Source organism: Lagopus leucura, unplaced genomic scaffold (genome assembly GCF_019238085.1).
Source record: "Lagopus leucura isolate 7727_CA_CO unplaced genomic scaffold, USGS_WTPT01 Super-Scaffold_1, whole genome shotgun sequence".
Taxonomy (NCBI): Eukaryota; Metazoa; Chordata; class Aves; order Galliformes; family Phasianidae; genus Lagopus; species Lagopus leucura.
The window spans coordinates 10,399,294-10,416,094 of record NW_024962250.1 but is presented as its reverse complement, the minus strand read 5'-3'; the positions used below and the strand labels follow the sequence as shown (position 1 = coordinate 10,416,094).

Here is a 16,801-nt window from a genome sequence, read left to right as displayed (position 1 = left end):
GTTGGGATAAGACAAGGGAAAATGGTTTCAAAGTAAAAGAGGAGAATTTTAGATTAGATATAAGGAAGAAGTTCTTTAAAATACAGGTTGTGAAGCACTGGCACAGATTGCCCAGAGAGGTGGTGGATGCCCCATCCTTGGAGACATTCAAGGTCAGGCTTGACAGAGCTCCAAGTACCCTGATCTCACTGTAGGTGCTCAGGTTCATTGAAGGGGGAGTTGGGCTAGATGGCCTCTAAGGGTCCCTTCCAACTCAAATGTTTCTGTGACTCTATGATCTCAGTGAAAAACAGTTCATTAATGTTAACCACACTGCCCTCTCAGCAATACTATCACATTTCAAGTACTAAGAGCAATCACAGTTAGCAAGCAACTCTTTTTCAGGAGTCCATGCTCAAACACCTAATATTAAATTATAATCATTGACCTTATTTTCCCTGATAAAAAATATAGCTGAAGTCAAACTATCAATTTAGCAGTGGAAGTTGCTTCAGATTCTACTAAAAGACAACAGGTATTCAAACCTCTCAAAGTCTTAGACTGTTACAATATTCCTATAATTTAAGTGAAAGTAAAAAAATGAAGTCGCAAAACAAGAATCTATAGAAAAGGGCCAGGTACAACTTGCACTTGTGCTAAAAATCACTCAAAATCTGCTAAAATTCACTCAAGGTATATGTGTACTTTTCAAAAGCTGGAAGAGAAGATATTTGCCTGGTTCTGTCCGATGCTTTTTAAACAATAGCATATAAAAGACTGAGAGAACATAGCTGAGAACTATAAAATAACTATTCTCAGGTGTAATATGAAACAACAAAGTTAAGCCTGAAAAAAAAAAAAAGCTACAGACAAAAGAATAGCTGCAGAGAAACAGCTAAGGAGAAATTCCACTCAAAATAAAAGTAAGGTAATGGCAGACGGGAAAAGCATCAGGTCAGGGTTAGACCCCTAGCAAGGAAATGAACACAACAGTTCTCTCATCTGTTTAAAATTTCTAAAGCCTTTGGCACACCAAATATGTAAGCAGAAAAGTGCTTGCAAGAGGACAGGCAAATCTCCTGGGAAACCGTCATAACAACCAGTTTCAGAACATGGACATCAATCTAATTCCCTCCTCTTACCTGTCCTCTCCTGCACCTAGCTCCTTGTGACAAAGTGAGCTTGGTCCCCAGGTGCGTCCTTTTTTCTTCTGGCCTCTCTTCTCTTCTTCCTCTCCTTCCTCCTTTGGAAGGACTGAGTTTCGTCCCCATGTTTTACTGCTTTCAGCAGGAGTCACTTCATAAGTAGGAAAAAGAGTGGAAAATGGGAAAAAAGGTACACACATGGGTCCCAATGCAATGTAAAGAACACGAGCCAGAAGAATGTTAGAATGAAAATGTTCATTCAGAGTTACTTCCCAAAATTCTCATCATGCATCAACATTGATCTAGCATATAGATCTCTTCAAAATGACTACAGATGGGCTTTAGGTTAGTACTGTTTTCTCCTTCAGAAGAATTAGTTTGATGTCAGAAACACAAGAATTGTGACATCCAATGCAAACACTAAACATTAACATTCCTTTCATACTTCTAATACACACTTACCTCCCTAATTCTGGGTTATTAGGGGAACACTATTTTAATGATAAGCACCCCGGTTCTCTTTCTCCCCATTAGTAACTTAATCTACTTCAATAACATTTCACAAATCTACTCTGCAGACTAACATTCTAAACATTAGCCTACAGACCCAAAGAATATGTTCTCTGTAAAATCAAGCAGCAACCTTTCAAGAGTATAGGTAAGGTTCAGACTCCAAACAATACCAAACTCACCACCCTCCCAGCCAATTGTCAAAACACCACTTTTCTCTCTCTAAATTCATACATGCAAGGGCACAAAGCCAACATTTTAGGAACATTTCTTTTTACAGTCCTGTCCTAGATATGGAATCTTGGCATCTTACCACGCTGACAGACTGCACATTTCCCAAATTCAATACTACATTGAGCTCCTTACACTGTATGGCCCTGAGTCTGGGAATAATGGTAGGACTTGCAGGAGGGCTGGAGCAGCTACTGATCAAGCTCTTCCTTTTATCCATTGTTGGAGAAGCCTGCACAGTGAATTTATGCTGGAAATCTGTTACCAAAAGAAAAAAAAAATAAATCAATACAGAAGCAGAAAAACAGCTAAAATCCTTTTTTAATACAAGAAAAAAATAAATAAATAACTGTTGATGCTAACTTACAATATGCGAAATTTTCAGGGTCTGTATAGAAAATGTTCTACAGGACAAAGAGATGCTAACAAAGGAAAACACTATGTGACTTCTCAGACAGACTGCCAGTATTTAAGGTTTATTTTAAGGGTTACATTAGAAGTCACTTGTGTGTTGAATTAACATGTGAAGTTGTGTAATGCCACAGTATCAAAGCCTTCAATATTTCTGATAAGTTTTTGATTCTTGCCTCAAGAAATCTGATAGCTTACAGATTCAGCTGCAGTATTATGTAAAATATTCCCAGAGAAGGAACATTTGCTTAAAACAATCAAACAAAACAATATCCTTTATTCAAATTATTATTTTGAGCACTAATGTATTAAATTGCAACATTTTTACTATCAATTGTATACACTAAGAAACATGTAACATTACAATCCCACTTCTTGGCTTTATAATTTGACCTGTTCCCTTTGAGGAATGCTAGCCACAAAAGCATGAAGTTTAGTTCCTAGATGCCCAAGGTATGTTTTTTATAATTTAAAATGTGCAAGTACGAGCACAAAGAAGACACCAAAGCTACGGGTTTTCAAATACTCCTCCCATCTTGCCTTATTTGTCTCACCAACCTGAAGGCAGGCTGATATTATTGCCATCTTTTAACTTGAGCCGACTTTTCTTGAACTTCCCCATACGTTTCTTCACACGAGGCTTCTCCTGACACAGCTGGTGGATGATGATGTTGAGCTCCCTTTCCAGGATGTCAATCTCACGTTCTGCCAGCTCCTGTTCCCGCCTTCGGAGCAACTCCTCATGGTTCTTCTGTTCAACAGCAGCACGAGTCAGCTCTTCTTCCCATGTGCGAAGCTCCTGTAGGGGGATCGGAAAGGAGAAAGAAGAATAGCTATCTCGTGACCTGTGGGTTAAGGCTAACAACACCTATTCTGAAGGTACAGCAGCACTGACTTTTGTTCACAGCACAGCTAATGCCACTGTTCAAGACTCAGCTGAACATCAATAAACTGAAAACAATACTTAAGAAATTCTGTGATTGCCATTCGAGGCCCTTCAAATCACTGTTAACATACAGACATTAAAAAAAAGTGAAGAAAAATTTTCTAATCAGCACTCATAAGACCACACCTGGTGTACTTTCTGTCTCCTTAATAAAAGAGTGACATAGACATATTGGAGAAAGGCCAGTAAAGGGCTACTGAAATGGTGAAAGAACCGAGGCATCTCTCCTATGAGGAAAGGCTGAGAGAGCTGGGACTGCTCAGTCCAGAGAAGAGAAGGCTCCGGTGTTTCTTATCAATATATACAAATATTTAAGTGGAGGATGCAAAGATGACAGCACCAGATTGTTCTCAGCGGTGTTCAGAGATAAGACAAGAAGCAGTGGGCACAAACACAGAAGGCTGTCTGAATATTAGGAAGCTTTTTCATACTGTGTGAGTGATGGAGCGCTGGCACAGGCTGTCCAGAGAAGTTGTAGAATCTTTTTTTTCGGAGATCTCAAAAGCCACGTGGGCATGGGCCTGGGCAACCTGCTCTGGGTGGCCCTGGTCAAGCAGGGATTGGAGTAAATGACTCCTGAAAACCCTGCCAACTTCAACCACTCCATGATTCTGTGAAAAGACACTGAATCCTAAATACAGCGTCATGAGAAAAAAAATGCTGATGTGCACATCTTCAAGAGCCACTGGAGATTACCACATACGTGAGAACTCATTTTGCAACATTTATCATCCATATATTGAAAAAAATTAATCTTTGCTTTCCCATGATATCAAACTCTCTTTCCTCATTGCTATGGAGGAACACAGTGCTCAAAACACGACAGCAGTCTAGCAACTACTGTTCTCTGTTGAAGTTTCTGGTTTTCAAGAGCTATTCCAACAAACTTATACCAACACACCACACAGTGCATCAGGGTAATGCCCATCAGCTCTTCCTTTTTTCCTCCAAAAGCTGCTATAGTACATGCAGAGAAAATGTTTTACGAACCATTGTAGGACTTACCACTGTACACAAGATATCCTCTTTTTCTCTGTCTTCTAAACCCAACTTCTGAGCCAAAATCAAGTTGGCTATTTATTATGAATTTACTTCTGTGTGAGAGGCAGTCAACTCAAAAAACTACCACCTCAGTGAATAACTGCAGTACTTCATACCAACATCTGTAATGTCTGTAAGGACCTTATACAGATGTAGCAAACTGCTTTGTTTCTGGCAGTATGCTTGAAGAATAAGACTCCGATTCTTGTCACTTAACTGATGGTCATTGTTCCTTTTATCCTGTTAGGGTCTTCATTCCCTGCTGTTTACCAGGCAAATTTTAATTAAACAGTTGTTGGATTATTCTCTTGGTAGTACTTGTGTTTATTATATTTTATCCCCTTTGACTGCACGCACAGCCTTGAACACTACCTTGAAGATACAAACCTGACAGAAATAAAGAAGAGATTTTTGCTGAAGTGTATAGTCTGAAGCTCTCTCTCTTATTTTTAATGTTAACAATTATTGCTGGGCTTCTCAGTTATGACAATGGCAGTGAAATAGTTACCAGATGTATTAAGCAAAGATAATTCAGCATAGTGTATAATAGACACTATGCTCACTACAACATTAGAGCAGCAGGTAAAGACGCAGATGTTTATTTTACTTATGAATCTACCCCAGCACGCATCATAACTCCCATTTACTCAGGGACTTACTAAAAGCTGAAGCAAAGCACGTGCAAAATTAATTCTGAGATGCCCTAAAATATGATCCCTGAATAGGAAGTACTCTATCAAACACAAGAAGAACACAAGCAAGGACTGTTTTTCTCTACTTACCTTTTCTTTGGCTCTGAGCTGATCAAACATCTCTTGGATCTCTTGTTTCCAGTCTTCCTGAAGGGAATGGAAGGAATCTTTGGGCATTTCAAAGAAACCAGACTCTTCTATAGCAGTGAGATGGCCTAGGATACTGGCAAAGGAAGGTCGTGAGTGTGGGTCAGGGTTCCAACAATCTAGAACAGGACAAAGACAAGCAACTATTAAGCATCTCTTAGTAAGAAGGCTTGAGATGATGAGAGGTACTTTACTGATCCCCAGTGGCTGAGAATGGCACGTACACTGTGTTACTCTGTCTCCCATTTCTCTCTTTCATTGACTATTGTGTTATCATAAATCAAGTGTGGAATTTTTAAACTATCATCTGTACTTTGTGAGCACATGCAAGTAAGATGCCTATACACAATTCCTTTAACACATTTACACTGCAGAGCTACCGGTCGCTGTAAAAGGTATGTATCAGAGCCCCTTCCAAAGCTAAGCTGAGTCATTATGAATCTCTTCCACAGAACAGAAAAACTCTCCTGCAAAGCAGCCTGGGCATACTTGGGTAAAATACTGAGCACTGTGACTGAAAACACAGGATTCAAGTAGATTATGAAAACAGACAGTACATTTAGAGTTTTCTTATTTTTAAGGATTTTTTTTTGTTTGTTACTATGAGAAATTTGTTTAATAAGGCTCCCCCCCCCCCCCCAATTGCTTTTATGAGAAACCACAGATAAGATTTTTCATTAAACAGTCTAATGCACTGACTTAACCAATCACAGAGCTATACAGAATTTTAGGTACCCTTATTACCACAAAGGGCAATTCAATTTGTGATGGTATGAAAAGGTTCTTCCTCTTACAGCGAGGGAAGCTGAACATTGAAAACAAATGGAAAAAGAAAACACTCCAGAGTAACACCACAATCTATGAAATCAAGATCATGTTTTTAAGAGTTACTAAATGAAGGAATTTGGCTTAGCAGTGCTTCTGAGTGTGAAATTATTACCCATTCCATCCTCTCTGACCTCACCATTATTTTAACTCCTGCAGAAAACATATTTTGCTCATTCTATATTTTCCAATACTGGCACTTACACAGGTTATTCTTCAACATGTATCCTTACTCTTTTTAGTACTGCAAGATTCCTGCACGCCAAACTTTGACAAGAACCAAACAGGAGATTTAACATTCTAACATTTCTGAAAGCTATGGACAACAGCTTTTGTGTCCAAGTGGAAGACACTAATATGTGGGTCTTTCTCAATACACTCATACTACCATTGTTCAGAACGGTCACTACGTTTGAGACATAAATTGCTGCGTTAAGAAGCAAGAATAATATAAACGTTCAAAAGTTTCCTAGACTTTACTGTTGGGGAAAAAGAGCAGTACTGTTCTTAAAAATTTCTAGTGATGTCCTAAAAAGCATTCACTTAATCTGTTTTAAGGATTGAAATACATCAAGGAGCATCTGTGATTAAAAAATAAATAAAATTTCACAAAATCTGAGCAACTGCTGAGGCTTCTTTTTGCAGATCTTTTCTCTGCTTTGATTTTACTGTTACTGACATTTGGCATTTGGGAGCTTTGTTTTTGAAACTGCTGATACCAAGATGGTATTTAAGCATTTGATCAAGTTCCGGGAGGCATAAGCTGGAACACATTTGTCTTTGTGGATTTCAAATTGTTTCTCTTACCAAAACAGAGAATTAAGGATGTTAAAAGTGCTCTGAAGGTCCCCCGCTGCTGCTGACCAATTAGCAGCAATGGGTGATACAGCTGGACTGACAGTGGCATAATCTCTGCCCCACTAGCACAGGTTTTAAGCATGGCAAAGCAAACATGACCCAAAGTAAAACAAAATGCTGTGGCCAGCCAAATGCATGAATGAATGAGCAGGATAACTATGCAGGTGGCCCCTGGCTTTTTTTTTTTTCCCCCTCCAGTCCTAGATCTGCCATTATTTGCACTAATGAGGACAGTTGAAACATACAAATCTTTTCTGTGAAAAGGTAAAGTTCAGCTTTGTTTTCTCACTGACGACCACCAGAGGAGTAATTCAAAAGCAAAAGCAGCATTAAGGAAACAAGAGTTCACAGAGATGGGAAATAGCCTGAAAAACAGTTCTAGTGAAGGGGCAGAAAGTAACTGTTCCTTTGTTCTCTGCTTCTCCCTGCACATGAAGAAGCCTAGCATTTCAGAGCCAAGGGTCCTTACCCCTGTGCTCCTGGGTTCAAGCACAGGCCACGCGCCTCTATCCAACTTTCCCAGGAGAAGGCATTATTTTTAACACTATCAGCAGATAGACCACTTACATTTAAGAAATTCAGGGTCCCTTGTTTTAGGGAGCCACGCCAAAACAAACCATAATGGCAAAACACTGTGCTCTAGTCTTTCATAAACTGGTTTCAGTTGCAGTTTCCTGTTTAACATTTCTTCCAATTTAATACACCTGCAACTCTTGCTGTTTACTGTCCAGCATGCCACCTTTTTTTTTTTTTTTTTTTTGGCAAAACAATACCTGAGATTTTCTACTTTAATTTAACTGAAGCCTGTCATCTACAGAAAAGATAACTGAAAAAATATTCCAAGAGCAGAAAAATCCACCAGAAACATTTTCTTGCATAAGACTTCCTTTCTGAGGGCTAAAAACACCTCTGAAGGCCACAAAACCTAAGTTCAGCATTCGATGTCTGTGACACTACGATTCCAAATTATCCTGACAGTGGCCAGCAAGGTGTTCAAGCTACGACCTCCAAAACAAGTTGAAGGTTTTAAACTATATCAATATATGTCAAATTTTGGTGTCAGTGCATTTTCGCTACAAGAAAACAAGCTAGATGATGACAACAATAGCCCACATAGTAAAAAATGGATGGGAATTTCATATATTACTGTTGTAACAGAATAACTGTTACAGCACATAAACAGCTATACTGAAGCCCCACAGTAACTTGCAGCATCAAAAAATCCATCTGAGTAATTTATGCTCTTAGGTATCAAAACCAACACCAGGAGGCAATGCTAAACAGCACTCTAGGAACAGCATACAATGTTCTAACCATACTCACACTAGAGCTGGCTTACCTTCCATTAGTTTGGCAAAAGGCTCTGGACACGTGGAAGGGATTGGAAGAGCAAGTTTATTCATGGCAACACCGTAGGCTACTGCAAGACCATCAATTCCTCGGAATGGCACTTCCCCTGTTAGCAGCTCCCAAAGCAGCACGCCATAACTAACAGGAAAGGGAAAAGAATGTAAGTGCCTGATTTTAATGCATCCTTGGTAAAGCAAGTTGACAGCATGTAAGCCTATCAGGGTGCCTCTGGTACACCGAAGAATTTACATATTTTCTGGATAAGTTAATTGTGGCTGTCAAACTGGCAAAGTTCTTTGTTTTACCTTTTTTTTTTTTTTTTTTTTTTTTTATATAATGAAAACAAAGTAACCCCAGTGTGTAAATTAAAATATTTTTGGAAGAGTGCTAACATCTACGTTGACATTCAAAAATGCAAAATATCTTTGTTGATAAATTTGGGAAATCTTTAAGGATATTGAACAGGTTCACTTGAAAAACCATTTTTTGTTCTTTTATCATCCATATACGTTACACATGAACCAGACAGATAACCTGTGGGAACTTTAGAATTAATATTTGACTACATTGCAATAGAGGAATGTAAACAAAAAGCTTCTTATCAGAGTAAGAATGAGAACTGAAATGTGAGGGGCAAATAAAGGTCACTTGAGGGGTATTTGTTCATAAAAAGCTGTGTATCAGTCTCTCTTCTCTTTTCTCAACTGCTAACATTTCATCAAGAACTCCAGTGAAATTATCACATAGTAATCCAACAATCCTAACTTCTACATTCCTAATTCTGGATTTATGATATGAATATCAAGAAATTAGATTAAGTAACATCAAGCCAGGAATTTTTCTTATTTGATGGTGATAGCAATTATAAGAGGACAGAGGCTGTTAAGTAACATAACGCAGCAGATTCTTCCTCTTGAATCCTATGGTCAAAAAGGAAAAATCCATTACTAACATACTGATCCCCTCATCAGTCATTTTGAAACCCAATGACAGCACAGAAAATCTTCATACTTTTACAGTTTCTAACTTTGCTTTGGTTTAAAAACAAAGGAAATGAGACTTCTGTAAAAACCAGTCCTAAAAAAATCAATCCCATTACCTGAATGTCTTCATTTCTTTACAACACCTGATTAAATTAAGGACTAACCATGAAATTTCTCTGACTAGTCCAAAACTGCACCTGAAGCAGTCAGGAGCCCTGCCTTATATCTTTAAGTAACCTTTGCACAACAGCAAAAATCTTGTTCATATAACATGGTAACTTCATTTTCTTGAGTTCAGGATATGATACAGTAAACCATCCAAGTCAAATTGGACATCATCAGTCAACAGCAATACATTAATTTTAAAAAGTAAAGCTACCTCAGGATATTTGGTTTTATGTAGGCCACTCTTGAAGTTAATGCCTCCTATTTATATCCACAGAGACTACTACAGATACAAAGAACATAATCATACACTGTTTGAGTAAATTTTCAGCTATAAAACACTATTTTTTAACATAGCCACCACTACTAACTATGCATTTTTGTCACAATGGACATTGCCTGCATGCTGTGCTCATAAAAATCTGCACCACTGAAGATGACCCATTGTTTCTCAGCTGCTTTCATGGTGTCATTTCCTATCCATTCGCTCTGCATTTCCATGTAGCTTCCTTCCAAGAGATCCACCTTGACCGTCATGAAGTTGTGCAACCACTCTTTCTGATTTTTTTAAACAGAATTTCTCAATATTGTTACTATTCTCCTTCAGATTAGAGCACTACTCTACCAGACTTTGTCACTTCTCTTGCAAAGACATTAAGCCAAAGCATGTATTTTTTAACAACTGGCACACTGCACTACCTTGAAGGCCTCCTAAGCACACCTGAAGATCAAGAGCTTTTCCTCCTAAAAGCTCCCTGAATAGCTGTCCCATGAAAGAGTAACCTTGGTAGCTAAAATATGCATTTATTCTTCATGGCTCAGAGTGTCATTTGCTCTACCCATTTGGAAGTAATCATTATTCATCACCACAATCTATTTTTGCCATCTCCCCATCCCACCTCTACCAAGACCTTTTCCTTGTAACTGCAGTCACCCAAGTTGGAAACTCTTACTGATAACTTTTCCTATTTAAACATGAAATAAACATGAGTTGCTAAGGATTCCATCTTTACTGCTAATTACAGCCTACGTTTTAAAAACAAAAGACCACTTTTCCATCTACACAACCTTTTGAATTTTTTCCTACATAATTCACACTTTTCATGTTATAATGTCCCATCAACTATTTCTTTCCATTATTTCTTATTACAATAATTGCCTCACTTAAAGAACAGAAACAGGAGTATAAAGACTTCAGATTTTCTTTTTGACCTCCAAGGATGCATAAAAGGCACACTGAAAGAAAACGAATACTGGGCTGAATGAATACAGGACTTGTCCTATTTAACGCTGATTGTTCACAATACTCTTCAGAGTTGAGAGCTTTGAGAGTTTTGATATCAAAAGTTAACTCTTCGGTAGACTGCCCCCTATTACTTTACCACTTGTTCTGAATAAAGCAGGAATTAGATACTTCCCCTCATGGAATTGTTAGGAAAATGCTACTGATATGCTCAAAACATTTCTTATACAGGGCATATGTATATATATATATATTTAAGATTAAATATAGATCTGTCCATTTATTTTTTTAATATGACACAAGACATACATATTGCAGGAAAGCACGGTTTGTTTCTTGGAGAACCTAACGGCATCCCTTTGTGCCTATTAGCTAACTTGTAGTCACTGAGCTAACTAGGCAGTCTAGTCTAGCTAACTAGGCTGAGAATACTGCTTTCACATAACTAGTGTCATTTTAACTAAAATCATCCCAAGTGACTAAGCAACAAGAGAGGGGCTGCTGAGAAGAGTATTCTCCATTCATTCTCTAGCAAAGGATTATAATGAATTATAAAACAAAAGAACGGAGATTTCCATGAAAAGGGCCTGGGAAGAAAGAATCAATGAGTTGCACTTATTCTCAACTGGGAGGAAAGCTCATTTATTTTTCCAGCATCTACTAGTAGTTTTTGGACTTTAATTACAAAATCAACCACGTGATACACACCACGTGCTCAAGTCAACTGACACTGAATAATTAACCACTTCCCAGTGATCCAGTAATCCCTTAAGCCATTTAACATCAGGTTCAATCTTACACGTTGGATTCTGTGGAAGGAGGAGGCTGGAGGTCTGCAGGATTTCAGATGTCATTTTGCCACCTCCCTTGCCAATCTGTGAACTTTAAAAAAAAAAAAAAAAAACACTAAATTCCTCTCGCTATTATTGTTCAATGGCATTTCCACCGTAGGTTCCTATTCTGCACTGCCCTTGGTGCAGCACCTTCTATAATAAAGCCACTATCAACACACCATGGAGACATCAGCAGCAACAGAAACTAGAATATTACTCTTGCTAGGACAAAAAAAAATTGAACTTAGTTAAATTTTTAATGGTAATTAACAGTACTTCTGCACATTATTCAACTGGTAGTTCCAGAGTTTACATGTAGTTATTTCACAACTGTCAGTTACGTATGATTTTCTCACATGAATTTCTAACAGCATTGTTAGTCAACTGTTATCTGCCAGCTCTTCATTCCACACAGAAGTCTACAGAAGCCTGCAAGCAGTCAGGTGAGGATGAAAGTGCTTGCCAGCAATCAATTCAAATGAAGTATTCCAGCGACGAAAGTATCTACATCACTGAATGCATGAAATAACTTGATCTGCTAATCAGGTCTTTTTTGTTAGCTTTGGTATTCCATTCCCAAATAGAGATTCAATTCCTAATTATTTAACTGGTCTCAGAGTAGATAATTCTAAGATGAATCTGAATTGAGGAACCTTAAGAACTCAGATGAAGGCTGTAATGTTGCGCCTTATCTTCTTCATATGATGACAACACTACTTTCTTTTAAGCTGCACAGGTCGAACATGAAGTTGGTAGTAAACAAAAAATTTAAATGGCATGGAAATTTGAATTTGATTCCTACAAACATCAGCTTGCTGTGCAGTGCTGGATAAGCTGTCATATCTGCACTTCATTTTCATCCCCAAGAATCCAAAATGGATTCCTAACTCTCCTCTCAAGCATATCACTAGACTTACAGGTACTGTCTGACACTTACACAAAATGGTAGCTTTTGTCCTTTGTGCAACATAAGCACAAAGTTTCTGTTATACACCTAAAATGTATGGGTGAGGCACAACAACTTTCATAGCAAGACAGACTATAACTAGCAAGATTCTCAAAGTGCTACTATTGTCAACAAGCTTTACAGTAGCCAAGACCATGGTGATAGTAGTGGTAGACATCAACACATGGGAGTATTCCTCTGCATTCTCACGTTCTTTGCTGGCTTCTGTAGAATGGGGATTTTTGTTGTTGTTGTTGTTAAGAGTTTGATACATTATTGAAAGGAATTGTACAAATACGTTATTTATAACAGAATAAAAGACTGATTTAGGAAATTTCAGTGTTGGCAAGCACCTTCTTCAGCAGCTACCTGCATTTGTGCAGAGGAAACAGATACACAATAAGATTCTTGTTGAAAAGCTGGGCAACAGTTCAGCCAGTAGTATTATTCTAACAAGCTTTTCAACAAAAGTGTTGAGATAAAAAGTGCTGTGATTGTTAGGGACAGAAATATTCCAGTTTTGTTGACGGCACACAGACTAACTAGAAGGTCTTTTATCAGTCAGAAATCACCCTCAACACCAGTGATTAACCAAGAAGCTGAAGTGGACAAGAATCAAATCAAACAGGATTTAAAAATTTCATTCTGTTTACAATTTCAAGTTGTGCCCGTGGGTGGGGAAAGGATTTATAACATACGTGCACTGCTGCCTTCACAAAAATCAAGTGCTTAGTCACTGACACAGTGGCAGTGACTATGCTGGCAAGCATCTACATAGATGCTGCAAACACCATGTCTTTTTCAGCTTATTTCAGTATGACTTGAGGTTTTGGCCATCTCAGAAGAGGGCTTACCCAGAGACAATATATCATAGCACTTTCAGTGATGATTACCCTGCTTAAGGAAAAGTACTGAGAGGAATTCAACCTGTTTTCAATGAAAGACTGCTAACTATAAAGAAATCACTATAAAGCGATGAAAATTTTAGAAATTTACTTCTGAGAAGCTGAGAAATAATCATAAAAACACATGATTTACAGTCTAAGTTAGTCAATTACCAGACTGATATTTTCGCACAGATATCGAGGCTCTTAAATTACCCTCACAGAAAGACTAAACTGACCCTTAAAATTATTATTTTTTTTTTTTTTAATGAGGCCATACTGGAGCAGAACATCTTGCGATCTGTTCAGTACGCACAGACTAGTAAAGTTACAGTCACAGAGGAATTGTTTCCAGCTTTCCTTCTTCCTTCCTCCCTCCTGCCCTTAAAGGCAATCCCTGGCACTGTTTCAGAGGAGAAAAATTACAAACCAGTACTGTCAGTTTGTTATTCCTGCCAGAATTCACTCAGAGTAAAAGCCTAGTTATTTCACAGTTCCTCCCAGATTACTAATAGGGGTTTGCACATTCAGTGATAGTCTTAAGTCAATCCATACCAATACGTGCAGAACAAGCTCACATTTATGCATAAAAGGAAATAAATTATCTATCTATTCTGCATAACTAGATAAGGAAAATAAGAACTCCGCACCAAATATCTTCTGTAACAGCCACATAATTCTTCCAGCTGGAATATTTCTTCCTCCTGGCATATTTCACAGCATGCACATACTTCGTGGGAGCACTGATAATTAATGAGAGATTTTTATGGCTCTAAAGACCTGGTCAATTCAACATTTCAATACCTCTGCCCCATGCAGGAAAACAAAATTCTACCTACTTTGTTTCAGATTCTTAGTACTAATTTGTGTCTCACAGTATCCAGAAATGTCATTATCCTAGGACAACAATGAGCTGTTTACTGAATTCTGGATTTAATTCACTTAAGAGACATAATCAAACTCTACTTTTTTCTATGGGCCAATCCTTATCAAAGCAGCTCCTATCCACCAAAGTAGTTCCTATTCTCAAAAATCACAGTTCCTAAACGGAAAAGACAATGCACACAAATTACTACTCATTGATCACATACTCAGACTGACCTGCAGAAGAGATGTGTTGTTTTATGCAGAAAGAGTAGGAAGTTATAAATAATTCATGAGCTCATTATGAAAGTGAAAAAAACATTGTGCTCAAGCTGAAACTGCAGGGAGAACTTCGTGAAGTACTGTGTAATTGTGCACATATGCATTGTGACAAATTACAATCAAAATTAAGTAATCTTAATCTTGGGAAATCTTAAAAAAAAAAAAATCAGCAACTTTAAGTACTTCACAGCTCAGTTTTATGTCTTTATGACAGCCAATAGTGAAATGGACGCTATGAATCCTAGGATGATCTGAAGGTAAATGCAAGGAACAACTAAAATTTGGAAGCACACAGGAGGTGATCCACAAATTTCTACAGGGAAAAAGCGTTTACAATTAATACCAAAGTAGTCTCAAAGTCAGGTTCATGGAAAGCCAGTGGACGGTTTTCTTAACCCCAGAATTTTAACATTTGATTCATCACTCATTCTCAAACAAAATACATTTCCTAGCAGGTCTTCAGTATCCAAACACTTAATGCTAAATCAATACCTCCACACATCGCTGCCTTTGGAGAACATGGAGGAGCGGATGACCTCAGGAGCCATCCAGGCATATGTCCCAGCTGCACTCATTTTGGTAGTTTTATGCCATTCCCTGGCCAAGCCGAAATCCGTGATCTTCAATATCTTGTTGCTCAGATCTCCATTTTCCACCTTTTCGAGTATCAGTACTGGAGAAAAGGGAAGGGGATAAAAAGTATGCAAAGTAAGACTAGTATTTATGTAAAAAGGTCTTACTGAAGATGTCTCAAAATTCAAGATTCTTCCTGACTTTTAGTTATTCAAATAACTCATCTTGTTACATGTTATTTCAAGCTAATCTTGTCATGAGATAAGTGAAAAACTGTCTAGCAAATAACTTCAAATCTAAAAGGAATACCAAACCTCAGAGAACAAACGAAACTATTTAATATAGTAACCAGTGTTACTCTGTATATTCCTCTACTAAGAGGAAGTGAACCACTGTAACATCTAGAAATCCAGATAAGGGAAGACATTTCCTAATTAATCCTCTCTCAGCAAGCCAGTAATAGAATCGTTTTCTTGAACTGCTTAGAGGACTTGTTTTTTTTTAATCCAGATACACCCATAGGCTGATATACCCCTTGAGTAAATACATTAAGAGCACAAACTCTACATTTGCTTTTTCTTAATTCCCAACTAAAATAAAGATCGGTGAACACTGATAACATGCCCAGACCAAAACTTCATCAACTCTCCCCCCTCAAACTTCAGCGAGGAACAAAAGAACCACAAGACACAGAGGAACGGAAGCAAGCTTTGTTCAGCCCTCATCTTCCAGCTTACTTTTTCTATTATTATTTCTAGCAGCTGAAGAATTGTTAATAGAAATTCTCAGCAAGTCTCCTGATTGCAAGAGTGAACAACTTTCCTAAGTCTCATGCTCTTTTTCTTCTAGAATGTACTGATTGCGCCTAAATAATCAGCAGAAATAATACGAATTTTAAATTTAAAAACAACAATAGAGTTATGGTGATGTTGTAAAAATAAAGAAAAACTCCAAAGCAAACAAAGAAAACCATGGGTATGGGGCATGTTTTCACTCCCATCCAGGAGCACAAGTAACAAGATAACCTGCACTCCACAAGGCAGATCTCAATAGCAGGACAAGGGGCCAAATATCACAGTTTGGCTTTACAGACCTTCCCCGAAAGAGATTATCTAAATCTAATTACCTTTCTCTATCGTAGAGCTAAGAAAATAATTAGTACTTACACAGACCTTTTGTATCCATAAACTGGTCCTTTTGTCAGATATAGGCTGTAAGATAAATTAACATAACAAAAGGCCACAGAGAAGGACAATAAAAGAGCTGCATTTACTTCAAGTCCTTGATTCCTTAGTTACATCCTTGGTTCCCCTCTTATTTCCCCATAATAATGAACTCTGCAACCTCAACATAAGTTAATACATAAGTTAATTTTAAGAATTAAATACATAATAATGATAATAATAATAATACATAAGTTAATTTTAAGAATTAAAGCTCTCTCTAGTATCTAAAACAGTTCTCCTCATCGCAGTCAGTACCAACAGGCTCACTTCTGACTGTCAAGAATCTCTCTAGCCTATCTGTCAGATTTTCAAGCCCAAAGCCTCAACTCTCTCTCCTGTACTCATTCAGTTTTCAATGAAGTATCTTGTAAATAGGTGAAATATCAATTCCTTTCAGTTTCCCCCTTAATCTCCTTTACAGTGAACACAAGCCAGGTTGCTAGGACAACACACACACCATATTGATCTGCAAGAGTGAAATGCCTCTTTCTTGTGAGCTCGATACATAACCAGTTATTGCCTCCCATTTAAAACTTTTAACGCAAGTCCTCTTCTGCAAGTACCACATCTTCTGCACTTACTAGAATCAAATTGCAACACAGATAAGATACTCCCCACACTTGCAGCAGTTGCAGAGTTAACTTACTTACCTTGCCATCATCTGCAA

At 37.8% G+C, this 16,801-nt stretch overlaps 1 protein-coding gene across 2 annotated transcripts in view; it reads right to left on the bottom strand.

The window, feature by feature from the left end:
• MAP3K9 (mitogen-activated protein kinase kinase kinase 9) overlaps positions 1–16,801 on the bottom strand; it is a 90,415-nt gene that overhangs the window by 54,464 nt on the left and 19,150 nt on the right. For both annotated transcript variants that reach the window (XM_042862283.1, XM_042862282.1), the window contains exons 3-8: positions 14,828–15,008; positions 8,125–8,273; positions 5,046–5,221; positions 2,835–3,075; positions 2,001–2,123; positions 1,122–1,275 (exon numbers count right to left, since the gene is read on the bottom strand). In XM_042862283.1, the coding sequence (XP_042718217.1) occupies positions 1,122–1,275; positions 2,001–2,123; positions 2,835–3,075; positions 5,046–5,221; positions 8,125–8,273; positions 14,828–15,008 (1,024 nt within the window). The remainder of the gene's footprint in view (positions 1–1,121; positions 1,276–2,000; positions 2,124–2,834; positions 3,076–5,045; positions 5,222–8,124; positions 8,274–14,827; positions 15,009–16,801) is intronic.